Source organism: Kryptolebias marmoratus, linkage group LG15 (genome assembly GCF_001649575.2).
Source record: "Kryptolebias marmoratus isolate JLee-2015 linkage group LG15, ASM164957v2, whole genome shotgun sequence".
Taxonomy (NCBI): Eukaryota; Metazoa; Chordata; class Actinopteri; order Cyprinodontiformes; family Rivulidae; genus Kryptolebias; species Kryptolebias marmoratus.
Window position 1 is genome coordinate 13,768,173 of NC_051444.1, and position 23,016 is coordinate 13,791,188.

At 47.1% G+C, this 23,016-nt stretch overlaps 2 protein-coding genes across 2 annotated transcripts in view; both read left to right on the forward strand.

The window, feature by feature from the left end:
* Positions 1 to 227: 227 nt before the first annotated feature.
* Positions 228 to 19,488, forward strand: LOC108237395 (RNA polymerase II elongation factor ELL2). The gene is made up of 12 exons (XM_017418785.3): positions 228 to 391; positions 810 to 857; positions 9,935 to 10,053; positions 11,412 to 11,575; positions 13,687 to 13,931; positions 15,122 to 15,246; positions 15,378 to 15,480; positions 15,655 to 16,135; positions 16,560 to 16,611; positions 16,850 to 17,021; positions 17,112 to 17,156; positions 17,400 to 19,488. Exons 1-12 carry the CDS (start codon positions 254 to 256, stop codon positions 17,508 to 17,510), a joined length of 1,803 nt encoding a protein of 600 aa, XP_017274274.1. The 5' UTR covers positions 228 to 253; the 3' UTR covers positions 17,511 to 19,488.
* Positions 19,489 to 19,625: 137 nt separating this feature from the next.
* Positions 19,626 to 23,016, forward strand: part of wdr93 (WD repeat domain 93) — a 9,387-nt gene continuing 5,996 nt past the window's right edge. Inside the window, exons 1-7 of the mRNA XM_025006503.2 lie at positions 19,626 to 20,466; positions 20,876 to 20,945; positions 21,107 to 21,308; positions 22,117 to 22,181; positions 22,270 to 22,348; positions 22,421 to 22,506; positions 22,698 to 22,782. Of these exons, the coding sequence (XP_024862271.1) occupies positions 20,901 to 20,945; positions 21,107 to 21,308; positions 22,117 to 22,181; positions 22,270 to 22,348; positions 22,421 to 22,506; positions 22,698 to 22,782 (562 nt within the window). The 5' untranslated portion in view covers positions 19,626 to 20,466; positions 20,876 to 20,900. The remainder of the gene's footprint in view (positions 20,467 to 20,875; positions 20,946 to 21,106; positions 21,309 to 22,116; positions 22,182 to 22,269; positions 22,349 to 22,420; positions 22,507 to 22,697; positions 22,783 to 23,016) is intronic.

Here is a 23,016-nt window from a genome sequence, read left to right on the forward strand (position 1 = left end):
GCTCAATGCTTATTAGAAAACTCATTTTTGCATCCAATTAAAGAAAACATGAAAATATGAAAGCCTTTCCTTGAAGGAACGTGCCTCTGTTGGTGCTCAAAGTACGCGATGGGGATGACTCTCAGCTACCTGTCATTCAGCAGACCCAGCAGAGGAGGGGGGAGGGGGAGGAGCCAGCCCCGCCCACGTCGTGACGTAGAGGGACGCACGCAGCGCTCCGAGGACAGCAGCTCGAACTGCAGCAGAGCCAGCGATGGCTTCGCTCAGGCAGGAGCTCCGCTACGGGCTCTCCTGTGGAAAAACGACCAAAAGCAGCCCGAACATCACGCTGTACCACGTCAAACTGACCGACACGGCTGTCAGGGCGCTGGAGGCCTACCAGAACCTCAAGGTACCGTCTCAGTTGTTTTGGTTTTAGAGGGTGTTTCGTCGTCCTCAAAGTTTCAGCTCCCCACCTCCCTATTTTTTTTAAAGGGGAAAATTGCCTCTCTGGTGCGTTTAGGTGTAAACAGCACACAGATGGGTTATTTTTTCCTTTTAGAATATTATAATATTGGGTCACTGTTGCTCAGCACAAAACCGAACCCTGTCATTAGAAACAAGCTGTTGCTCTGAAACCTTCCTGTTGTTTCAGCCAAAAAAACAACAAAATAAAATCCTAGAGAAGTGCTGACAACTAAACTAGGCTGTTTATTTTTCCTCCCAAGCAGCGGCAGTTAAGATTGGGTAACTTTTTTAAACAGATCTCAGCATAATTGTGCTTTAATTGCAAACATTTTCTTTTTTTTCTTCTTTTCTCTCACCCTCAGGGAGCCTTGCAGAGTCAGCCGTCCATATGTTTCAAGGGAAACCAAGGGGTGAGTTTTGAATTTCATTCACCAATCTCATTTCTTTCAGGAGAAGCCAGCTCGGCGGCCTCTCACGCCCCTTATCTTCGATGTAAAGTCTGTTTAAACCCACACAGCTTCAGCTCATTTGCTTAAAAGGATGAAAGTGCATGACGGGGCGAGCGCTGGCGTTGACCTGGCAGATATCTCACCCGAGACGTTCTTTTTGTTTTAAGCAATTTCTTCTCTTTTTTTTTTTTTTTTTTCCTCTCTCCTTGTCTTCACCATGCTCTGCTGATGAGTCACCGCGCCCCACCGTGCTGCTGCCCTCTGATAGCGCAGGGATGAGGAGCCCGTGGAGCTCCTCTGCAGGCAGATAGGAGGCCCTCCACACACACACACACACACACACACACACACACCTCGCCCCAGCGGGTTACTGGGTCAGGGCTGGTGACTGTGCACAGGGTTTGTTGGGTCAGCGAGAGGCAGAGGGTGAGAAGGCAGGAGAGGGAGAGGTGAGCACATGTGTTGTCGGAGCCAGAGTCTGGACGACTTCTTGGGAGTCGTCCAGCTCTGCCTGGTCTAACACCGTGTCGGTGTGTCTGTGCAGGTTCGAGACATTAAGACATAATATCCGAGCGAGGAACTCGATACTGAGGCGTGATCTGGAGTAAACAGCCTGAGCTCTCTGTGTGTGTGTGTGTGCGTGTGTGTGTGTTTTGGCTTCAGTCAGGAGCAGCTGTGTCCTTGGGGGAATACTTACTTTTCAGTCAGTCCTAACGGCGCAGGTTGGTTTGAGAGGGTCCCAGCCCCACTTCCTGTCGCAACAGGGCGAGCAAAGGGACGGTGACTTTAGGACGGGGGGGTGGAGGGAGGGAGGGGGAGGTCAGTGAACTCCCTTCCAGCCATCGTACAGGTGCACTCTGGTGACCTGCGGCGCCCTCGCTTGGCGGAAGCAGCTGGAGAGCTGGTCTGGTCTGGGTTTGTCGGGTTTTGTGACGTACTTCTCAAGCTTTCGAAGGGACAGCTCCGACGCTCTGAGAAGTTTCTACGACAGGTTAGACGCTGATTGCTTGTAAGCAGGACTCTGCATCTGAACTACCACTTTTTTGCAGGTGAAGGACGGGTCAGTGATCCGGTTCAGGGGGGGTGGGAGTTTTGTCCCTGCAGATAACAACTGCAGCCTGCAGAGAACCGAGTTCCCCTGAAGCTGTGGGAGTCCGTTCAGAGGATCGGTGTCGGCACTGAAACTAAACTTTCTCATTTTGTATTAGAGCTTGTTTTATTAAATCAGCTGCTGTAGTTGTTTAAAAAGCTGTTTTTATTGTTGACCTCAAGTTGCGTGTAAACCTGCGTGTACATTGGTTCCACTGTCCGTCAGCAAAATGTCCAATAAACCACTGGATGGATTTTATTGAAGCTCTTAGAAAGTAATGATTGGTTGCACATCTACAACTTTTGGGTCTGACTCGATTTAAGATGACCGCCCCATTTAATTGACCCTAGCGAAAACAAACATGGCTGTAACGCAGATATTGAGCTCAAATCTTGTGTGGTAGTAGCTGAGAGTGATTCCCAAGAGGGATTCAGGTGAGTACGATCTGACAGGAGAGACATGACCGGAGACTGCTTTTTTTTTGTTTTTTTTTTTAAAGAAACGACAGCGAATTTCTCACCCCTCCCATCATATGCCGCAGAGAGCTAAGGTTATTAGCCAAATGAGTGTTTCAAAGTAATTACAGGAGCCGTAACGCTCCTGATTACAGACTGAGGCATCATGACTCCTGTTTGCTTTAGCTTTCTCTGTCTCCTCGGCTCAGACACCCCGAGGTGTGTATGAGTGTGTGTGTGTGGCACACTGTATTCTGGAGGCGGAGGCGCGACACGAACCCTGACCTGCTCATTTTGCTGTGCCGTTCACAGGTTGGGCTCCCACTTTCTGTGTGTGTGTAATTATGTAGAGCAAACACACCTTTTAAGCTGAGGTGGTGTGTGAGACGCAGTGCCTGCTGTGTGTGTTTTCACGTTTCTTTGTTTGTTTGCAGTGACCTGGGTGTGGATGGTTTGCTTTTCGAGTGAGCGTGTTTATGACTTGTCATGTGTGGTCTGAGGCCTTAATTTATTCGTATTCACACCCCCCCCACCACCACCACCACCACCACCACCCCTCCAACCCCCCCATACAGCAGATTTCAGAGTGCATCCCCCTGTAAGTTGTGCGTTTGTCCTCACGATCGAAAGGGGAATTTTTCAGCACTTACTGGTAGCGTCTACGTGTTTGAAAGGAGGGTTTTAGTCACTCTGTGTGTGTGTGTGCGTCGGGGCAGCAGAAACCCTGAGAGTCTCCTCTGATTTGAATAACAATGAGTGGGGGAATGCATGCTATGCGCCCGGACCTCCCAAAAAAAATGAATCGAGTTTTTCATCCAGGGCGGACCCCAGTCAGTCCAGATGTGTCGCGCCTGTGCCCCTGCTGTGGCTCTGCGACTGTGGAAGCCACGAGAGCACGTTGCTGATTGTCAACGCTGTTCCAAATCTCTGAACTTCGACGTGTGCACTTCATTGCATTTCAGTCACTGCACCTAACTTCTGCTGCAGCGGCTGCTTTAGGCATGAGCTCCCGGATGATTGAAGTACTCTGCAAAGAAAACAACTTCTAATTTATCAACTTTCATCAGTCCTCTGGGGGGGGGATGTGGTTAACTTGTTATGAGTGTTAGTTTCACATTGCAAAACAATTTTACCTGCATTCCACTAATCTCTTTATTATATCGTATGTTCCATGTAGGTCATTTGGTGCATAAATACTACTTTTCTCCATGATTCACAACCAGCGGCCCGCAAACAAAGAGAGGATTGTTTCGGGGATTATGACGTTTTGAAACGGCACTGAGCCGTCACTGCTGTCTTAACAACCCGAGAGTGGAAGTCTCACGCGCTGACCGGGTCACGCGTGGTTTGAGCGAGGGGCGACGCGAAGAAACGGCGGAGCTGACCGAAGCTCGTCGAAGAGCACGTCTCGATCACCTGCCTCGTCTGAAAGCTCCCAGCAGGCTCCGCGGGCCTCGCCGGCGACCGTGACCCGCAACCTGTTGACAGCTCGGCCCCCCCAGGGCGGCAGGCCTTTTTGCCCCCGCCCCCCTCGCCCCACCTCACTTCTCGAGCTTTCACCTCCGGCAGCAGCTCTTTGCCCGTGTGAAATTCAAAATTAAGAGGAATGGAGAGGTTATTACAGGCTGGGACTTGATTACACGCGCTGTCTCCCACTCGAGGCGGCCGCATTAATCACCCGAGTCTTAGCAGCGGCAGACTCCGCCGCGCGGCTCCGAGCGTCAGCTGATTGACCGAGGGAGCATAAAACGCACGGCTGCGTTTAAAAGAAACCCACAAAAAAATGTTTGTTTCTTTCTTTCCTGTTCAGGCCCTGCTGCCCCCTTCTTCCTCTTTTCTTCTATGCAACTAGAAACACAAGCACACATTGTGTTCGGCATCTGTGTCCTCTATTGTAGGGGGGAGGTGGTGGTGGAGGGTGGGGGGGTTAGTGGCATGTGTCAACTTGTAGTCCTGGGAACAATTCACCTCTTTTGTTTGCGATGAGATGAGAAGTGGTGTTTACTGAAGTGTGGTGAGGACGAAGGCTGTGGCAGGCTGTCTGAGCCTCTGTGTGTGTGCGTTTTTAAGGCAGCGGTGGAGATGTTTGCTCATCACCAGACTCGTGTGAGTGGCACTAATGCTGATTACACCTCGCTGAGAGGCTGGAGCTGAGACCCGCTGCTGGATTAGCGCACTCAGAGTTTGCATTAGCCGCCGGCCCGGGGCGCCTCGGCTCCTGCTGATAACGGACAGCGGCGGTGGCGACCGGTTTCACCCTCCTCCTCCTCCTCCTCCTCCTCCTCCTCCTGCATGTCCCCCCTCTCCTCCCGTCCTCCATAAAGGGGAAGCAGTGCCATGGCATCCCACTCCGGAGCCGAGGAGGCGGGGACAAAAGACGGCCTGTGTTCAGAAGGCCATTACTCAGGCTGCAGAGGATGTGGAAACAATGGCCTGGATGAGATCTACACCCAGACCCCACATTCAAGCAAAGGCTCGCAGGAAACATAAGCCCCGTGCACCGACAGCAGTCTCCTCGCAGGTTTTGTTCAATCGACGTCACACTTTGGTTAAACCGAGAAAAGCTGGCCTTTCTCCTCCTCGCAGCTTCGGCGCGTGGAAGCATTTCTGACAGGCGGGCAGCTCGCGTCTTCCAAAGGGAACCTGGGGATGAAATCGTTCAGGCTGCCTTTACAGCAACCTGCGAGCTGCTCGGTCGAACGCCGGCTGTCACGTCGGCTACGGCTCTATTTGCATACAGGCCTGCTAGCTGGGATCTCATCGGGAGTAGTCGCTTCCGGACGTCCAGCGCGCCGGCGCTCGTTTTAATTGGACGTCTGAACAGATGCGCGTCCAGCTGTTTGTTACAAATGAACCCCGACAGGCTGCGTGTTGGCACCAAGTCTGAGCAGCCTCTTAGTAACTGTATACACAGAATGTGACGGCTATGGATACTGGAGGCATAAATAGTTCCCGCTGCTTTAGTGTTTATCCACATCTCTCCTGTGGGACACCATCAGGTGCATAAAAGTTAAAATTATTGGTCGAAACTTGCTGAAACTTGAAGGTGTCTCGCCAGGCTGCGACCCAAACTTGACATGAATTTTCAGCTGTCAACGAGCCATGCGGCCATGTTTTAAGCTGACAATTTAAAAAAAAAAAAAAAAAATGGTTTTAACTTTGCATGCATGGCTTTTGTTGCACATTATTTACCTGCATACCTCTGCCTTCAAATCTGCCGGAGCAGACTCTGGCAGATTTGGACCAGTTTTGTAATAATTCTCATTGGTGCGCTTTTTAGACCTGGTTTGTTTTTTTATTGTCAGAGGAGAGGTGCAAACATACAGATCTTGCACACTTGAGCTCCTGACAACTCTGTGACTTCCTTTGATTGAAGGGACGAGCCTGTGAGCCTCAGCGAGTCAGGCGAAGGAACCCACAGGCCGTTCAGGAGACTCCTTCGCAACTAGTGGCCAGCAGCGAGACACTAATTACTGGGTCGGGTTATTCTTGGTAGTTCCACCTGAAATCCGACCTGTATGAAAGAGCTGATTATGTCTCTGTGTCGCAGTGAGAGCTTCAGAGCTGATAATGTGTCCAAAACTGAACAAATCCAACTCTATCAACATGTAGGATGCTGCATTTCTGCATTTACCCAACCAACCGATTGCAAGAAATAGTTTGTATCCGTGTGAAATTGGTCCCACGGTTAAAATCAAACAGAAAAACCAGAACTGAAAGGTTTAAACCAATAAATAAAGTCTTCGATCAGAAACCAGCTGATAGGACTCAAAGCCAAAAGTCTGAAGAACGTTTTTTACTTGTTGAACACTGATGAGCGCTCAGTTAAACAGACTGATTAAACCAGTTCAGGATCTCTTAGTTTGTCCCCCGAAGGACTTCCCCTTGACTGCCTTTGTGTTTTTTTTTTTTAATGGAATTGACTCAGAAAGCTTATATTTAAGAACGTTAAAAGGAGGTGCTGAGTCAGAGCGAGGAAGCTATTGAGTCGAAAGGACAAGAAAACCAAACAAATGGAGAGGTAGGCTTGGCAGAGACGGACCGACGGGGACTAACAAAAGGCCGAGAGAGACGGACAGTCTGAGAGACGGACACAGCAAGCGTCCAAGAAGCATTTTCTAATAGTAGTTTCCTTAAAAAGAAACCCTTCAGCACTTGTTTAGCCATCCCCACCACTCGTTTCTGCTTCGCCGAAGAAGCACAAAGGCCAGAAGTAACCCGCAGATTCTCTGGATATTTTGGACCTGAAAGGAATTCCGTAAATGTTTCCTTTATTCACGGCTGGTTAAATTCTTTAGGGCTCGCAGTAGGCCTTGGTGTGGGCCCCGGTGGCTGCCAGCGAGAGTGCCTGTTTGTAGTCTCCACAGCGGGGGTGGCAGGGATGTGCCAGTCCATCTGAGCGAGCCGAGTTGAGGAGAGGTGCTTTGTTCGCCGCGTCTGCAGCAGCGGGAGCCCCGTGATGGCACGCAGCACGGCACGGCGAGCAGAGAGGAAGAGCTGTGCAATGTTGCTGCTGAGGAGGAGGAGGAGGAACGGTCCGATGACTCCTCAGCAGCAAAGTGGCAGGCTTGATTTTTTTTTTTTCCTCCCTCTTCTCTCATTAAAGACAACGTTTCAGTGGAGACGTGACTTTTCTACTGCATTTTGCAGCTGGACTCTCCGGGCTCTCCGGCCTGCAGGGAAACAACCAGTTGGTCCGAGCGCGTCTTATGTCTGCAGAGCGAAAGCTACGGAGCTCAGGAAGAGCCGGGCGCTGAAACGAGAAGGGAATTTCTGTTTCGGAAACCAGAGATTTGCAGTAACACGTGTGTGTTTGTGCAGCAGGTGTCGTGTTGAGCAGATCCAGGGTTTCCAGCCTGTCTACAAATTCTAACATCTGTCTATCATCTTCAGTAACGTCAGCGTTGTTGTTTGGAGTAGAAACAGTAGACTGTTCCTAAGCACTCGTCCAGCCTGACGTACGACTTGTTTTGGTCCAGTTCAGGCTGTATTGTCTTACCTACCCTTCAGCCGACAGTCTGTTTAGACGATACTGATACTGGGAGGGAAACCCAAACATTGATCTGCTCCTGGTTCTCAAACAGAGCAAAGCTGCTTCGCCGACCTCGGGGACAACTGAGTTTGTTATGATGCCTGGCACTCTCTGGGCTCCGTACAGAGCCATCTGCGGCGCGGCGTTCATTTAACTATTTCTGCTGTCAGACACCCACAGGAGCTTTGTTACTTTGTTATGTCATGACTTTTCAGGAGGAAAGTCTGTTTTTGTTTTTAAAGCATGTTTTTGAGACTTTACAGGGAATTTGAAACTGCACGCAGTGAGTTTCCTGCTGTGAGTAGTCTGAACGGACGTTGTGCACAATGTTATTACCTGGTTGTGTAAAATAACAAGGCGTTGAACCTTCATGGGTCTGAAAAGTGTCTCAGAATGTGAACTAATCCTCCAGTGTAAGGAACAGTTTTCTTATCTCTGTCTTTGATAAACACAGAGACTCCGGCGTGTGACTTCGGGGCTTTCGGTGTTATCAAGAGGCAAGCGTTACACAATGACAGGATGCGTTAAAACATGGTCGTGGAAGAACCAGCCGTCTACGAGCTGCTCAGCTGTGTCTGGTTTGTAAATACACAAACACGGACACGGGGAAAGCCTGCCTGTGAAGACGCGTGCTGCAAGCTGATGAGAAAATAAAAGCTGCTAACTTGGGACAAAACGTTTGTGGGCAAGACGGATCAGTTCCAGCAAATTAAAAACAATTAGGATGAAATTCCAAACCTGACAGAGCTTTAACCCTTCTGTAAGAACCAGAGGTAAACCCTGATAAGAGAATTGTTTACAGTGACACGAGCTCATTAACATTATTGGCTTTTAAAAGTGTTTTTTTTATGGCTGTTTGTTGTTTTTAAGCAAACATTAACTGGCTTTAGAGGTCTTTTTTTGGCTGGAAATCGAAGACGAACAACAAGAATTAAATGTCCTGCGTCGACGAGCGCGTTTGGACTTTGTTTTCATTTTTATCTACCTGCTCTCAGTCTGTCAGAGTCTCAGTATTTCACTTCCTGTCCATTTGCAGATGTAAAATCAGCCCTTCATGCGCCGAACAGCAGGCGATGATGGTGATGTAGAACAACTATAAGAATTAAAGTGATCACAACCCTAAATAATTTTGTAATATCCCTGATTGGTTTACTGTGAGGTTGGGATTTCTCCTTCTCTTATTGAGTTTTCTTCATGCCGTATGCTCCTGCGTTCCTCATTTGTCCGTTTCCTGGACGTTTTCCTTATTTCCTGTAGAATCCCAAACAGTAACTGTAATCAGATTACAGCCACGGGCTCTGATGGAGGATTAATGCCCACGTCGTCTGCTTCCCGTGCACATTCAATCAGTGAAACATGCTCCAGACTCTGGTTTGTTTTTACTGCTTATTTTTCTCCTCCTGGCTGAGTTTCTTCTAAAGACACGACTTCGAGGCGTTTTACCTGAAACGTTGTGCTTGTTTGGGGTCATCAGAAAAAGGAAGCAAACCGTGGAAAGTTTGAACACCTAACTAAGATTGTCGCTTGTGTTTTTGTTGCTCCCGTAGACTTGCATGCAAGTATTACTTCAGTGAATAATCCGGTCTGTCGGTTTCATCGGACTGAGATCTGTTTATTTTCGGTTTAATTTCAACAGCAGTTGTTAGAGGAGGAAAAAAGCTGAGGACGGACGGATTGACTTTGTGGGCTGGAAAGAGCCCCCGTTGGAGAGGAAGCCTCGTTGCCGGGGGAACTTTGAGCGCAGTGGCATCAGGACACTTTAGGCTGACCGTTTCGTCAGCATTTGGACCGGCTTCAGGCCCTGTGGGGTCCTTTCTGAACAGCAGACAGAAGCGGCTCGTTGCTGTTAGATTTAGCACGTTCTGGGGGGTGGAATTATTCATCTGCTGTCTTGCTGGATGCAGACTAATAAACAGCCGACTCAGCTGAGCAGTGAATGAAGGTAACAGGTAAAAGAGAAAACACTGAATGAATATTAATAGCTTCACTCTTGTTGGAGGTAACAAACAATCCCTCCTAAAGGAGGAAACATTAAGCTTTCTTTGTGTTAATGACTCAATTTGTCAGCCTGAGACACTGCAGACTGTAGCAGGAATGAATGCATACTTTAAGAAACCTGGACTTGTGCAGCCTTGTGTTTTGGCTGCTCGGCAGCATAGTTTGAATTTCCACAGCACAGATGATCTCTGTTGTCGTGAAGTCGGCTGACAGCTTAAAAGGTAATTAAGATGCGTAGATTCTTCAGGAGAAGAATCAATCCGTAGGCAGCAGGCCCCGCAAAACGGGTCGGGTGCAGATCCTGTGTACAAGAAGAGGAAAACTGCGGAGTCGGTGCATTTAAAACCAAGGCTTTTGTGTGCCTGCCCGTTTTCGGTCTGCCTGTCTTCTGGTGTTTGAATGTTTTGTTTTGTTTTAGAAATGCTGCTTTTGAAACTCTGTGTTTGTGTCGTCTCCCTCCCAGTGCATCAAGATCCCAGCCGAGCCAGCGCCTGCTCTCCGCCTCTTCTCCTTCTACCTATCAAGCGACAGCAAAGACCAGCCGCAGGCCAGCTTTGACTGCATCCATCAGTATGTCTCCAGGTGAGTGGAGGACCGGCCGTCTGCACTGGGATTTCTAAAAGGAAACACAAAACAACAAAAGCTGTTTATGATTTTAATTACACTTACACTTTTTCTGTCCCCGTGTGTTGAGTGTACCATCTTTATCCCAGAAGCTTTTCTTCCATCATAAAAAAGGAAAAGACTTTCTTTTGATTGTAGGATTTTCTAAAATTGTTCAAATTTAGCCCCAAAAAAAAAACCACATAAGATTCCACCGTGTCGTTCTGAAGCCAAGACAAAAGCCGCAGCTACTTTGAAGTATTCCTTGAATGCAGGACTGTATCAGTCACGTACGTTGTTGAGGACTTTTGGCCCACTCTTCTTTACAACGTGGCTTCGGTTCACTGAGGTCTGCAGGCCGGCGGGCAGGGAGGGGGGGGCCTGGACTCCGGCTGGACCGTCGCAGCGCCTTTTCTTGTTTCCTTCTGCAGCCGTTCTGCGGTCGGGCTCGTCGTCCCGCTGCGCTTTGGCCTACAGAGGAGCTCGTAGTTGGAGCGGGGTGTTTGTGCATCATGAGGCGGCCTCAGTTCATCCCACAACCGTCTGTTTCAGGAATAACGACAGCCTGAATCCAGCTTTTGTTCGTTCTGACTGTTGCTCGTCACGTTTTTGCTTTACTTAATTGTTTGTTTGTTTTTTTAAACGTTTCTTTACGCTTCGTGAGCATTATGAGAGACCTGTGTCTTTCAGGCTGCTGGACACACTGTGGATCAGTGGTAATTTCCTCCACATTCCTGGGCTGAACCTGTCATTACTGAAAGCTAAAGTGGGAATATACAGTAAATGCTTGGGAAGCTGCGCCGCGCTTCTGTTTACTGATTCTCGTTCGTTTTTTGCAGGGTTTTTTTGTTTCTTGCTGAGGCCAAGAAAAGCAGGGCAGCAGCGTGAGAGCAGGATCTCTGTCTGCGTCCGTGTCCGCGCGTGTATTTTTAAACCTGGAGAACAAAACGGAGGACTGGTAGGTGGCCACAGATGCAATTTGGTTGAGAAAATTACCAACGAGCAGACGAGGATAAACGGCCTTTATTTTTCATATGCAGTAATAAAAGTGGGATCCTCCTCAAAGCGCTCCAGGTTCGTGTCTGAAGCAGTTTAGCTTTTGTTCAAGATGATCCTTGTTGTGCAAGCATGCCGACAGAGCCACAGGGTTCTCCACCGGCTCCGTCCTGTTTTTGGACCGAGCCGCAGGGCTAAATCCAGCCTGTGACGTAACGCGCGCGTGAGAAGCGCCGCTAAGCTGCGCGGACACTGTGCGCTCACGAACCACCCCCCCCGAGTCCTCACAGAGTTTACCGTGAGGTCGGCGGGAACTTCTAACGGCTCTGTTTGTTCCGCAGTGACGGCCGTGAGCAGCTGGACGCTCAAGGCAGCATCCAGGACAAGATCACCGTCTGCGCCACCGACGACTCCTACCAGGTGACCCGCGAGAGGATGTCCCAGGTGGAGAAGGACAGCTGGAGCCGCTCGGCCATCGAGATCAAACCTGGAGCCACACATCCCAGTAAGATCACACTGAAGGGCCCCGGCAGTGGGGGAAAAAAAATCCCCCCGGCATCAAAAGATGATTTCACTGTGGAAACCTCATTTACTCTTAGAGGGGGGAGGGACTGTTTGTGGATACAGTGATGTCATGAAAAAGCCAAAAAAGAAATATAACAGCACCCATAAAAGCAATAGGAATATTTGAAAGCTGTTGAAGCTGAAATCCAGACGTTTTTCATGTTGAGTAATGAAACCAGATGTGTGGGCCGTGCTTTGGGGTAAACAGGTCCCGTCTCCGGGAGCTTTGTCGGCTCTTGGGTTTTTAGTTAAACATTTGTTTTTGTTTAAAAAAAAAAAAAGGACGGCTTGTCACTTGGACTTGCGTTGTTATTCTCCAGCTAATTAGTTTTAATCGCAAAAAAATATTCACGAGACCGAATGCGAGCGTTTCTTTGAATAATAAAAAGAAACGAGTGAATCTTCGAAGTAACTCTTTTCATGCTTTGAAGACAAACTTGATTTTAAAACGTGAGCCACACGAGAGAACCGACAGTGATGCCTGATGTGTGTGTGTGTGTTTTTTCTTGGACCCCTGAACGCCACATTAAGCTCCCCTCTCTGCCTCCTCAAGTTGCTCCTCTCCAACCTTTGTCGTAGTTACGCAACGAGTTTTCACGGCCCAGTTCTGGACCTCTGCGTCGGGGGCCCCCGGAGCTCCTGGGAGGCCTGAAACATCGGCTCGATCTGGATCAAATTCAGGCTGCAGCAGTTGTGCAACTTAAGACAAAGACCACAAAACAAGTACCGCAGCCTGACGGCGATGAAGCATCTGCCTCGCTGATCAGACGTTTAGTTTATATATAACCTGATGTGTGAGGAGGCGGTGACCACGTTTACAAAATGCAAAGAAACAATGTAATGAAGGCTCCCAGTCCAGCTGACTGCGGTGATTCCTGTTTCTTCCTCAGACGTAAACACACTGTTGATTATTGCTAATAACCTTCCTGCAAGCAGACGGGGCTGGTTTGAGCGGTGAAAGCTACCTCTCTGTGCTAATCCCACTGCAGGTTAATCTGAGCTTTGAAGGTCAAAGAGAGGGAGGGGACGGGGGCGGGAAAACCGGCTTTCTGTCCGACCGCTGAAAGGACCCGACGCCACCGATAATGCCTTAAAATGAGCTAAATCATTTCACATTTATGTGTAGTTTATAACTTGCAGGACGTTTCGGCGTAGACTTGACTCTTTGGGATTATTGCTAAACAAACATTTCCTTCTGGCTCGTCCTAAAGCTGTCCAGCCCAGCAGAGTGAAGCGGCTTCTCCGTGCAGTTTACAGGCTACTTGAGATGAAACAGAAGTCTTGAAAGTGCAGGTTCCCACATTCGAAAAGCAGTTTATTATTGATGGATTTGTGGGTTTTAGCCGTAGGGGTCCTGAGGCCGTGCAGCAGTAGTTTTACCAGTTCAACTACCGGTGGTCCAACTGGGGAGGAGATAAAAATCTAACACAGAGGCACCAAAAATGCTGCTGCGTGAGCAAACGGCTTCTGCAGACGGCCTTTTTTTCCCACCTCCTCTGTAGTCTCAGTCAAATAATTGGGAATCTTTAAAGCCCTTATACAAAAACCTACAACTGTAGTAATATGAAGGGCTGACATCGGTAAGAATCTCAACTTTCCCCTCCTTTAATAGTTATTTCACAACACTTGTCAGCCCTTAAATCTGTAATACAGTTTAAACCTGGAGAACGAACTCGCTTTCTACCTCTGTCATATAAAAGGCCAAATCTTTTATTTATTTTTGAATTTAAGTCTTTCTGACATCTAACTAGATGTTTAGGAGGCCGTTTATTCATCTAATAACAAGTACCTTCATTTTATCTTACATTGAAGGAAAGGGGAGGAAAAAAAAAAAATCTCCAGTCAGTTTTTTAGGTCTTGAGCTAAAACTTGGTGTGGTAGAAGCTGAGAGTCATCTTCAACATGTACTCTGAGCGCTGACAAATAACCAAAACTGAGAACTTTGCTTTAGTTGGTTTCATGCAGTCAGCCTTCCTTTAAGGAATGCTGGTTTCTGTAGGACTAAATTCCTGCTCTTTAACGGCTCGCACTCCTCTTATTCTGCGCGTTCAGGTAAATGTGTCAAGTACCACAAGAGGCCAGCTCCTGCGTCTGCCTCGGAAGGTCACTTCTACAAACCGGCGACCAGCAGCCGCAGGATGGACGGGCCGACCGCCCTGAGCCAGAAGCCCCTGAAGGAGCGCGTCGTCCACCTGCTGGCGCTGAAGCCGTACAGGAAGCCGGAGCTGCTGCTGTGGCTGGAGCGGGAACGAGCCGGACCCAAGGACAAGGCCGAGCTGAGCGCTGTGCTGGAGGAGGTAAAAACGATTCCTGTTATATTCCTGTGTTTACATTTTTGAGGTGTACTCTTTCCACACATTGAAACATGTTTTCGTGCACACCAACCAGGTTGTGCAGTTTGTGTTTTATGGATTAAAAACCTCTAACTGAACAATAAGGCAGACGGACACGGTGTTCCAGTTGTTAACACTTTATAAAATGCATCTAACCTGACAGCTCATAACAGGGTCGACGCTCTCCATTAGCGACACCAAACCAGAAACAGATCCGTGTTCACAGAAAATGTGCTTTACTGAGGATGGGAAACACGAGAACATTCTGTCCAGCGGACTCCCACAGAAGTCTGCAGGCCCTCTGCCTTTCAGGCCAGTTTCAGGCTAAGATGCCGAAGTTTTAAGTAAAAGTCTCGCTCAGCAACTAGCACTTGGAGTATGCCTTGGCCATTGTTGTGTTCTGACCTCGGTCGGCTGCGGCGTCCACTTTGATCGGGTTAAAAAAAGGTCATCAGTTTTAGACGCTCACCTGATGGTTACTGTCTGTAAGTTTCATTAAAATCCATCCACTGGTTTATGAGATATTTTGCTAACAGACAGACATCATCGCCCACCATTTGCCTTTAATCCAAGTCAGAAAAGTTTCATTTCCTCCTATTTTTAGTAAATCCCAAATAAGGATTTAGTCATTTTGCCGGCTGTCTCTCCGTGTGGATTTTCCAAGATTTCTGCTTTGTCATGACTGTGTGTGTGTGTGTGTGTGTGTGTGTGAGTAATTAGGTCGCTGCAGAGATCATGTTTGCCGTTGGGCGGGCCGACCTTTCAGGAGGCAGCTGAGAAATAGACATCCTCAGAGAAACACTTTCACATTAAAATCATCGAGAATAAAGATTTGCGCTGGGAGAGAGAGAGGTCGCTTTCTAGGAAGGAAGATGGGCCACAGCTCAACTTCGACCTCGAGTTCTTTTTGTTACATCCACACGGTCATAAATGACAAAACGTTGTTTTATTGTTGTCTGGTAGAGACAGAAGACAGAATGACCCAAATTTGACCCTTTTTTGATTTAGTTATAAACCTGAAAACTCTCGTTCCAACACAGAACTGATGAAGGTGACGTTTCCTACGTCCACGTTCGAGCAAAACGCCGTGATTAGATCATTTATCGTGTAAATTTACATCTGGTGTTGCTGTTTTTGTTTTTTGTTTTTTTCAGGTGGCCAAACTGAATCCCAAAGACAGCAGCTACTTGCTGAAGGACGACCTGTACAGGGAGGTGCAGAGGGACTGGCCCGGCTACGGCGAGGAAGACAAGCAGCTGATCGGCAGGCTGCTGGCCAGGTGACTGACACCAATGAAGCAATTAATAGATCAATAAAATGGCTACTTTCTCTTCCTTTTTCCTCAGAAGCAGGTTGTTGGTTATTAAACGAGTTCTTAGGCGACATTTTGTTGTGTCTGTGTTTTAACAGAAAACTGCAGCCGCATATCAGCAGTCAGCCCCGAAACGCTGAAGCACATGTGGCAGTGGCAAAGATCTCAGAAGATCAGAGTATAGCAAAAAATATTTATGTGGTGAGTTGCTTTTTTTTTTTTCTCTCTTTTTGGCAAAAGTGACTGATCTGAGGGGAGACTGCTGCTTCTGTTCATCACTTTGGTTAGTCTTGCCTCCTTCTGAGGTTAGATGAAGTCAGCTGAGGCTGATATTTTGGAGGTAAACTGTGTTTTTTTGCCTCCTCCGTGTTTCAGAAGCGCCCCATGCCTTTCGACTCGCAGGACCGACTCGCCGTGAAGAGACAAAAGCTCATGGACCTGAGGTCGCAGCACCAGCCTGTGGAGAAAGGACTCGTAAACGGCAAAGGAGCGCAAAACAGTGCCACGCCGACCCCTGGCCCTGGTTTTCAGTCAAACCCTGAACCTGAAAGGACACATGAGCGTACGGATCCCCGCTGTGGCCCGCCTGCGAGCCACGGCGCCTTTCCGCTCCTACACCAACTGCACAGCCTCCCCGACGGACCCGTTCCTGAACGCAGGGAGCCCGAATCTAAAACAAACGACCCCCAGCCGCCTCCGTGCGACTCCGAGCGCGCCCAGCAGCACCTCGCCAACAGCCAGCACAGAAAGAAGAAGTCCAAACGGCACAAGGAGCGCGAGAGGTTAAAAGACGACAAGGACACCGAGTGGCTCAAGTCCAGTCCTGACCTCAAGCAGAATCCAGACAAAGCTGACAGTAAGGCTCCATTTTGCTCATTTTCTTTCACCTGTAGTCTGTAGTCCCTCGCAGCGTTTTTTGTTGTCGTCTTCCCGAATTGCTGCTTCTCCCCTGCAGCTGTGCAGAAAAGACCGGTTTAACCACACACACAAACAGATGACCACAGAGGCCTCGCGGTCGCTCTGAGCGTAACGCAGCCTGCGTTTGAATGTTGAAGCGTGGCCCTGTTTGCTCCCCCAGAGTCCTCCGCGGCTGAGTGACTCGACAACAGCCGGGTCCCCCGACGCCCACAAGCTTTTATCCAGTCTGAGCCGAGGCGGGCGGGGGCACTTACTCCCACAGAAACACACACACAGCTGAATCCTCAGACAGCAGCTAAGCTCCGTGTCACCGACTCGACTCAGCTGAATTTTTCTTTTTAATCTTGTGTGTTTTGCTCCAGATCCTGACATCACGACTGCTGTGGCCTCCGAGGAGAAGCCGGATTATGTGCTGTAAGTGTAAACACGATGCAAAGTAGCTAATCCTTGTGGTGTCTCTGCTCTAAATCCCATATATTTATCATAAATAAAGAGGGTATGATTAACAGTGTGGCTGTGTGCTGCCATCTTGTGTCACACTGAGGTAGTACACAGTAAGAAAATAGGGTAGTAAAGGGAAGAAAGTACTCAGAAAACTCAACGCGTGAGGTATAACGGGGCTTTAATCATCCCCGACTGCGTGTCTTCTCAGCTCATACAGCCCCGTCACGAGTGCGGAGCAACGTCGGAGGTACCAGGAGGACTTCTGCGCCGAGTACGACGAGTACAAAGACCTCCACTCCCGGATCGCCGCCATAACTCACATCTTTGTTCAGCTGGGGTCCAAGATCAAGAGCCTGTCTCCTGGCACGCGAGAATACAAGGTAACGGCTGTAAAACGGATCAAATACGGAGCGCGCAGCGCCGGAGTGATTGCTGTTTTAATTTAGTTGTTTGTGCTTCTCTCCCTGCAGATAATGGAGGACCAAATACTAGAAAAGTACAAGAAGTATCGAAAGGTAACTTCTTTTTAACTCTGAAGCTGTCACATATATTATGAGCTTTTATTTGTTTCCAATTGCTTTTGGACAAACACATCCAGGTATTTTGGAGGTTCTATTAAAGGGTTATGAGCATTCAGTATCTTACCTGCTGTAGATAAGTATCACTTAGGAGAAACAGTTTAATTCTGATCGCGCTGACGAGCAAAAAGTGGGTTTCTGCTGTCCTAAAACAACCCTGCGTCTCGTCTCTCTTTGCAGAAGTTCCCGAGCTACAGGGAGGAGAAGAAACGCTGCGAGTATCTTCATGAAAAACTGTCCTACATCAAGCAGCTCATCGCGGACTATGACCTCTCCAAAGCGTCCTCGTAGCACTTTCCTTCCAGGTCTTTGGAGGCCCGACGAAGAGTTTTAACCCGAAAGGCTGCAGCCGTTCGTCCAGAGCTTCTGCTGGGACCTCAGGGGTTCTTACGAGCTCTAATATATCAATATATTCTGCTCGGAACACCCGACTGGTCGAAGAAAAACTAAAAAAATAAATAAATAACAGTGGCTAAAAAAGTTACAAATCATTGGAAGGTATTTTGGTGGAAATGTATCAAAGATTTTAACTTATTTAAACGGATTTGGGTGGTTGATAAAGCAGGCTCTCCCTCCGTTTTCTTATTTTTGATTATTCTAAAGAGTTTTATTTAGCATACGAAGGTGGAGGTGTGATAATGAAGAGATGTTCCCCCCTCCTTTCTCTATCGTCTCCAACACATACTTTGTGTCCATTTATGCAAAAAAAAATGATTTAACACAAAACAGTTGTAATAATATAGACATTAGAGCTAATAAAAGGGTCTTATTCCTTAATATTTAAGGAAAAAAACACGTCACCCTAACATACCACATGGTAGTTTCTGATTCACACAACTCATGACCCAGTTGAAAATATAAACCGTGTCCATGAATATCCCTAGATTTCTGTTTGGCAGTAATTTGTAGCTCTTTGTATATCTCGTCCCCGAAATGCACTTGAGTTTATCTAAAGTATTTATTAACCACGTTTCCCCTCTTTTTTTTTTTTTTTTTTAGTAGCTCCCACGTGTTTAATCGGCAGCACATCTACATGAAAGTATTTTGGCCCGGAAGGAAAAAGGTGTAAAATTCGATATTTAACTACTGACGTATTTATTTTAAATCCGCTTCCTGTCCGTCCTGGGACGCTGGACTCCTCAGCTTGTAGCATCTGGTCTTCTTATATCGAAGTGTTTATTAGGGGAAAATACCGTGATCCTGCTGCCTCTAAGGGCTTTTAAAGCTGGATTAATATTAAAGTTGGGTTTGAAATCAATAATTTGTGCGCTTTAAAGGGGGATAAACCAGTATAAGAAATGAGAAACATAACTAGTATTGGAGGAGTTGAACCATTTGTTCGTTCTGCAGGGATAGCTCAGGTCAAACAGTATCTTACCTGCTGTAGACGGCGCTGTGCGTGACCTCACTCGGACAGAGTTGAGTCCGGGTTGATGAGCGAACGGGTGGTCTGAGTGGGGACGAGAGCCGTCTACGACAGGTAAGATATTAACCTTCCCGCTCCTAAAAGATCTGAACTGTTCCTTTAAAACCCACCTGATCCTCTATCGGAGAGGCCGATTGTCGTGTGAGCTTCGAAGAGGCGCTGCTAAATTAGCCCTCCGTATGTAGCCTTCAGTTAAGTAGTCAGTGCCTGTTCTGGCTGGAGTTGTTTGTTGTTGTTCTGTTTTGTTTACTTCATGTCGTCACAGAAGCCTTAAGATTACACTTTTCTAGCTCGACGAGTCCGAACTGCCAACAATGAGAACGGGTCAGTGAACGCACCACGTCTGCCTTATCCTGCTGGTACCTCCTTATAGAAAGCCCTGAAGTCAACATCACCAGTGGCTTTTTTGCATTTCCAATGATTCACTTTGGTTACCTGCTATTTAGAACCCCTCTGGTACTTTCTTAAAAATCCCCTCTGAGGTTAATATTTGGGTATTTATAATTAGTAATAGCACTGATCCGCACGCTGCTGCTGTCTCCTTTAAATCTAATTGAAAGTGGAGGCTTGTGTCCTCGCTGGTTTCTCCTTTTTCAAAGTAATCTTTAATTTTCCGACGGCTGGTGGGAATTATGAAATGCATCATCAGCTTATAATGACTCCACAACTGGATCATTTACCACTGAATCTGAACTCACTGTTCAAGTCTTCGATGATTGGATTTATAATGTTTCTGTTTTTATTTGGTTGGTTTTGGACTCGGAGGAATCAGAGGAGATCTGCAGATGTTTACTTCCTTTTGCTGTTGTAAAAAGTTTACAATAAATAAAGACATCGAGGTGATCTTTACTCTAAAAGGTTTCGTTTTATGGATTCTTGTTTTCTTATTTCTTTAGCAAATGATCCAAATCCCATCAGATTGTTTGCAGTTTAGTAAAAGGTTTATATTTACTTGCTTTATAAGCAGATTTATAAGCTAACACTAATGGTTTGTTTCTGATTTGTATTTTAAATTTAATTTAAAACCAACAGATCTTATTTTATGGAAATAAATCCAAAGTAAAAATCTATATTTATTAATCATTTTGCTTTGGGTGTTACTGAATAATCAAATGTTTCTCAGGCAGTTTTAAAGCTAAAAGGTAGTGTAAAGTTCAAATAACTTTTCTTTCCATGTGGATACTGACACTGCTGGTTATAAAACAGAACAGCTGGCCGATGTAAAAAAAACTAAAGTTATTGTTCAGACTGAATATTTTAATATGTTTCTGAATAATTCAAGCAGCTGCTGGATCAGGTTTTTAAATAAAATATTACTTTAATCCACTTCAAGTCGAGAAATTATGGAAGCTGAGACAGCTGGAGCAGTTTGTTCATGAGGAGTGGATCAAAACACCTGTGGACAGGTGCAGAGGCCTCAGAGAGAGAGGAACAAAAAATCACTGAACTGCCTCAAAAAGTTGAGCAACAAAATAATTAAGTTAAGGTACCATCCTTTTCGTCAAGGTCAGATTCATCAGTTTGTTATTTGAACTATTTCTGTTGAACCAAAATAAAAAAGCAACTACTGAGTTCCATTAATCTACTTTAGGGCAGTCTACTTTTAATAAATATCAGTTAAAAAAAAAAAAAGCTCACAACATTGGGTCAGAGCAGGGCAGCTCTAGCGACCTCTGCTGGTCAGCAGGTGCGGTCAGTTAGACGCGCATGCGCAGTCTGGCCGCATGTGACGCGTGAGCCTGTTGTCATGGCGACAGAGTACCGTCTGGTTGCGGCTGCTAGCTTCTCCGAGGACTCACCGTAAATTTTGCTCCGGTTAAAGTAAGACTAGAAGAGGACATTTTCAGCATTAAAACTGGTGTACCGGAGCTTATTGAGCCCAAAGAAACCATGACTGATATTTATGGCAGAATATTTACTTATTAGATAGATTTATTTTAAATGTTTTTAGTCAAGTCAGAGCGGTAAAATATGGCCCAAACATGGCAAATATATAATATGTTCAATGGAAACTCACACCGCGCATTATCTTGTATACACTGAGAGAAAATAAGCTAATTATCACTAAATTTTCAGAATAATTGAAGTTGTGAGTCCTTATATGGCACTTGGGCCTACCTGCTTTAGTAATATAATTGAGTGTCTTCATGTCAGCTTCTGTGATTAATAAACTCCCAGGGCCGTGGTGAGTTTGAAATTAACATTATTTTTTTGCAATATATCCTTTAAGAGGGAGCCTGAACGTGAAGGCAGCGATGTCCAGAGAAGTGCCTCTGTTGGAGCTGCCAGGTGTGGCTCAGGTACCTGACAGACTTTAACATTTCAACATTTTGTATAAAGCTGACCCTAAACGCTCATTTTATAGATTATTGGTGCTCAGGAGGCTTTACGGGCTCATAAAGTCATCACTAAAAGGCAGCTTTGTTTTGTTTTTGTCTCTTGTTTTTTTCTTTTTTGACAGCTTCCAGAGGACACAAGCTGCCTGGCGTGTTCGGAGGACAGCCGGTACCTGGCTCTGGGCCACCCCCGGGGCCTGTCCGTGTGGTGCGCCTCGTCTTTCAGCCGTGTGGCCGAGTGGCTGCAGGACAGGCTGGAGATAACACTCATTCAGATGAGCAGAATGGCTGAGACGACCTACCTGCTCGGCGCCGTTGATGATATGGGTGTGTGGTGCGCCTCAGATCAGCTGTCGAAGCCGATTCTTCTGATTAAACTTAGGAAAGGAAGTCCGATTTTCAGAGACGTGCACACAGAACTTTAGGGTTACCTGCGTAAGCCCGGTTCTCAGAGTGGCATGAGTGAGATGTCTCACTGCAGGAGGCACTCTGTGTATGCCTCGGGAGCAATTTATCTCATTGGCTGGTGATCGCGACGCCTGAGTCCTCTCGCCAACAAGAAGGGTTGCCTGGTGAGACCGCTCGCTCATGCTACTCTGAGAATTGGGCTGACGCAAGTAACCTGAAGTTCTCATTCATAGCATTCGTTTCGATGTCTCACCAGCGCTCAAAAGGTGCCCTCCTGTTCCAGCAAAGGCCCCGGGGTTTAACGCGGCAGAGGACACGCTTGGAACGGAAACATCCAGCTTATAAAATCGAGCCAAAGCAAATGGAGGGGACCAACTCGCCGCTGCACGTATCCCCTGAATAGAGACGCCTTTAAACAGCCAGGCCACAAATGGAGTGGGCACCAAGGCCCACAGGCGCCTGAAGGCCCTGACTCGTATATCCCAGGGCAATTGCGCCCACAATCCAGTGGGACAGCCGCTGCTTTGTGATGGGCTTGCCCGGATGAGGTTTTGCCCAGGACACAAAGATGGGAGTGCACAGCCGGGGTGTGAGACATCGAAACGAATGAGACCACAATTTTTCCAATGTTTAATATCAAATTGGATATAACCTTGAAGTCATGAAGTGCAGAAACAAGTTCTTCAGTGAAATTTGTTGTTCTAATGTGGTCACCCTTCTCTTCCAGGCGTCGCCAGGGTGTTTGCGCTTCATTCTAACGTTATTCACCTTCTCAGTGTTCTCAACGCTATGGTGAGCAGTCTGTGTTTGTTCGTTTGCAGCGTTGCTTCGTTTATGCTGCCCTGGAACAGAGTGTAACGGCGCGTAATTTCATCAACAGGAAGACGTCAACAAGCGGAGCATCTGTTTGACCTTTGAGCTGCACGCGGGCGGGCGTTACGGCGCGGCGGTGGTCAGCTGTGAGTGAGGCACTTTTCTCGGACGTCGAAGAGTTTACGCACCAGGTTCTGAGTCTCGTGTTTTCCTCGCAGGTCACGGTGCCGTGTGCCTCCAGGTCCTCCAGTTACCGTCAGCCGCGTGGCTCAAAGAGTTAGAGGCAGTGGCGTCACAAAAGCAGGTGATGAACCGTTCAGAACAGTTCTGCGTTCATCAACAGCTGCCTCGTGCTTTTATAACACAGTACATATTTCGCTCGATGGAGATAGGAAGCATTTGAATACCTCCTTGAGAACCTTTTGATTATCAGATACACCTGTCTGTATTTGCACATCCAGAAAGTTATTTTAGGCTCCTTTTCTTTCTCCTCAGGACCAAAACTTACCTGAAGAAACGGCTGTCCAATGGTCTCCAGTAGCAGTGATGTTTAAAATCACACCACCCAAAGTCCCATTAGGTAAATGTTTCACTGCTGTTCTGGGATTTAACCAAAAATGCCATCAATTCATTGTGCAGCATCTATCAGGGTTTGTTTATATGCAGGAGCCCAGATGTGCTTCTCTTTTATTACAAACAGTCCTTTTTTAATGCTGGTGTAGATTCTCAGTCATCCAGGCCATGGTAAATTCAAAAAAAGTTAAAAAACAAAAACAACTGGACTTCTATTCTGTAGCTGAAGACGTTTCGCTTC

Coding starts and splice junctions, on each gene's coding strand:
- LOC108237395 (XM_017418785.3), top strand. CDS start 254: ATGGCTTCGCTCAGGCAGGAGCTCCGCTACGGGCTCTCCTGTGGAAAA. Junction 10,054..11,411: donor ATCCATCAGTATGTCTCCAG/GTGAGTGGAGGA, acceptor TTTGTTCCGCAG/TGACGGCCGTGAGCAGCTGG. Junction 13,932..15,121: donor TGAGCGCTGTGCTGGAGGAG/GTAAAAACGATT, acceptor TGTTTTTTTCAG/GTGGCCAAACTGAATCCCAA.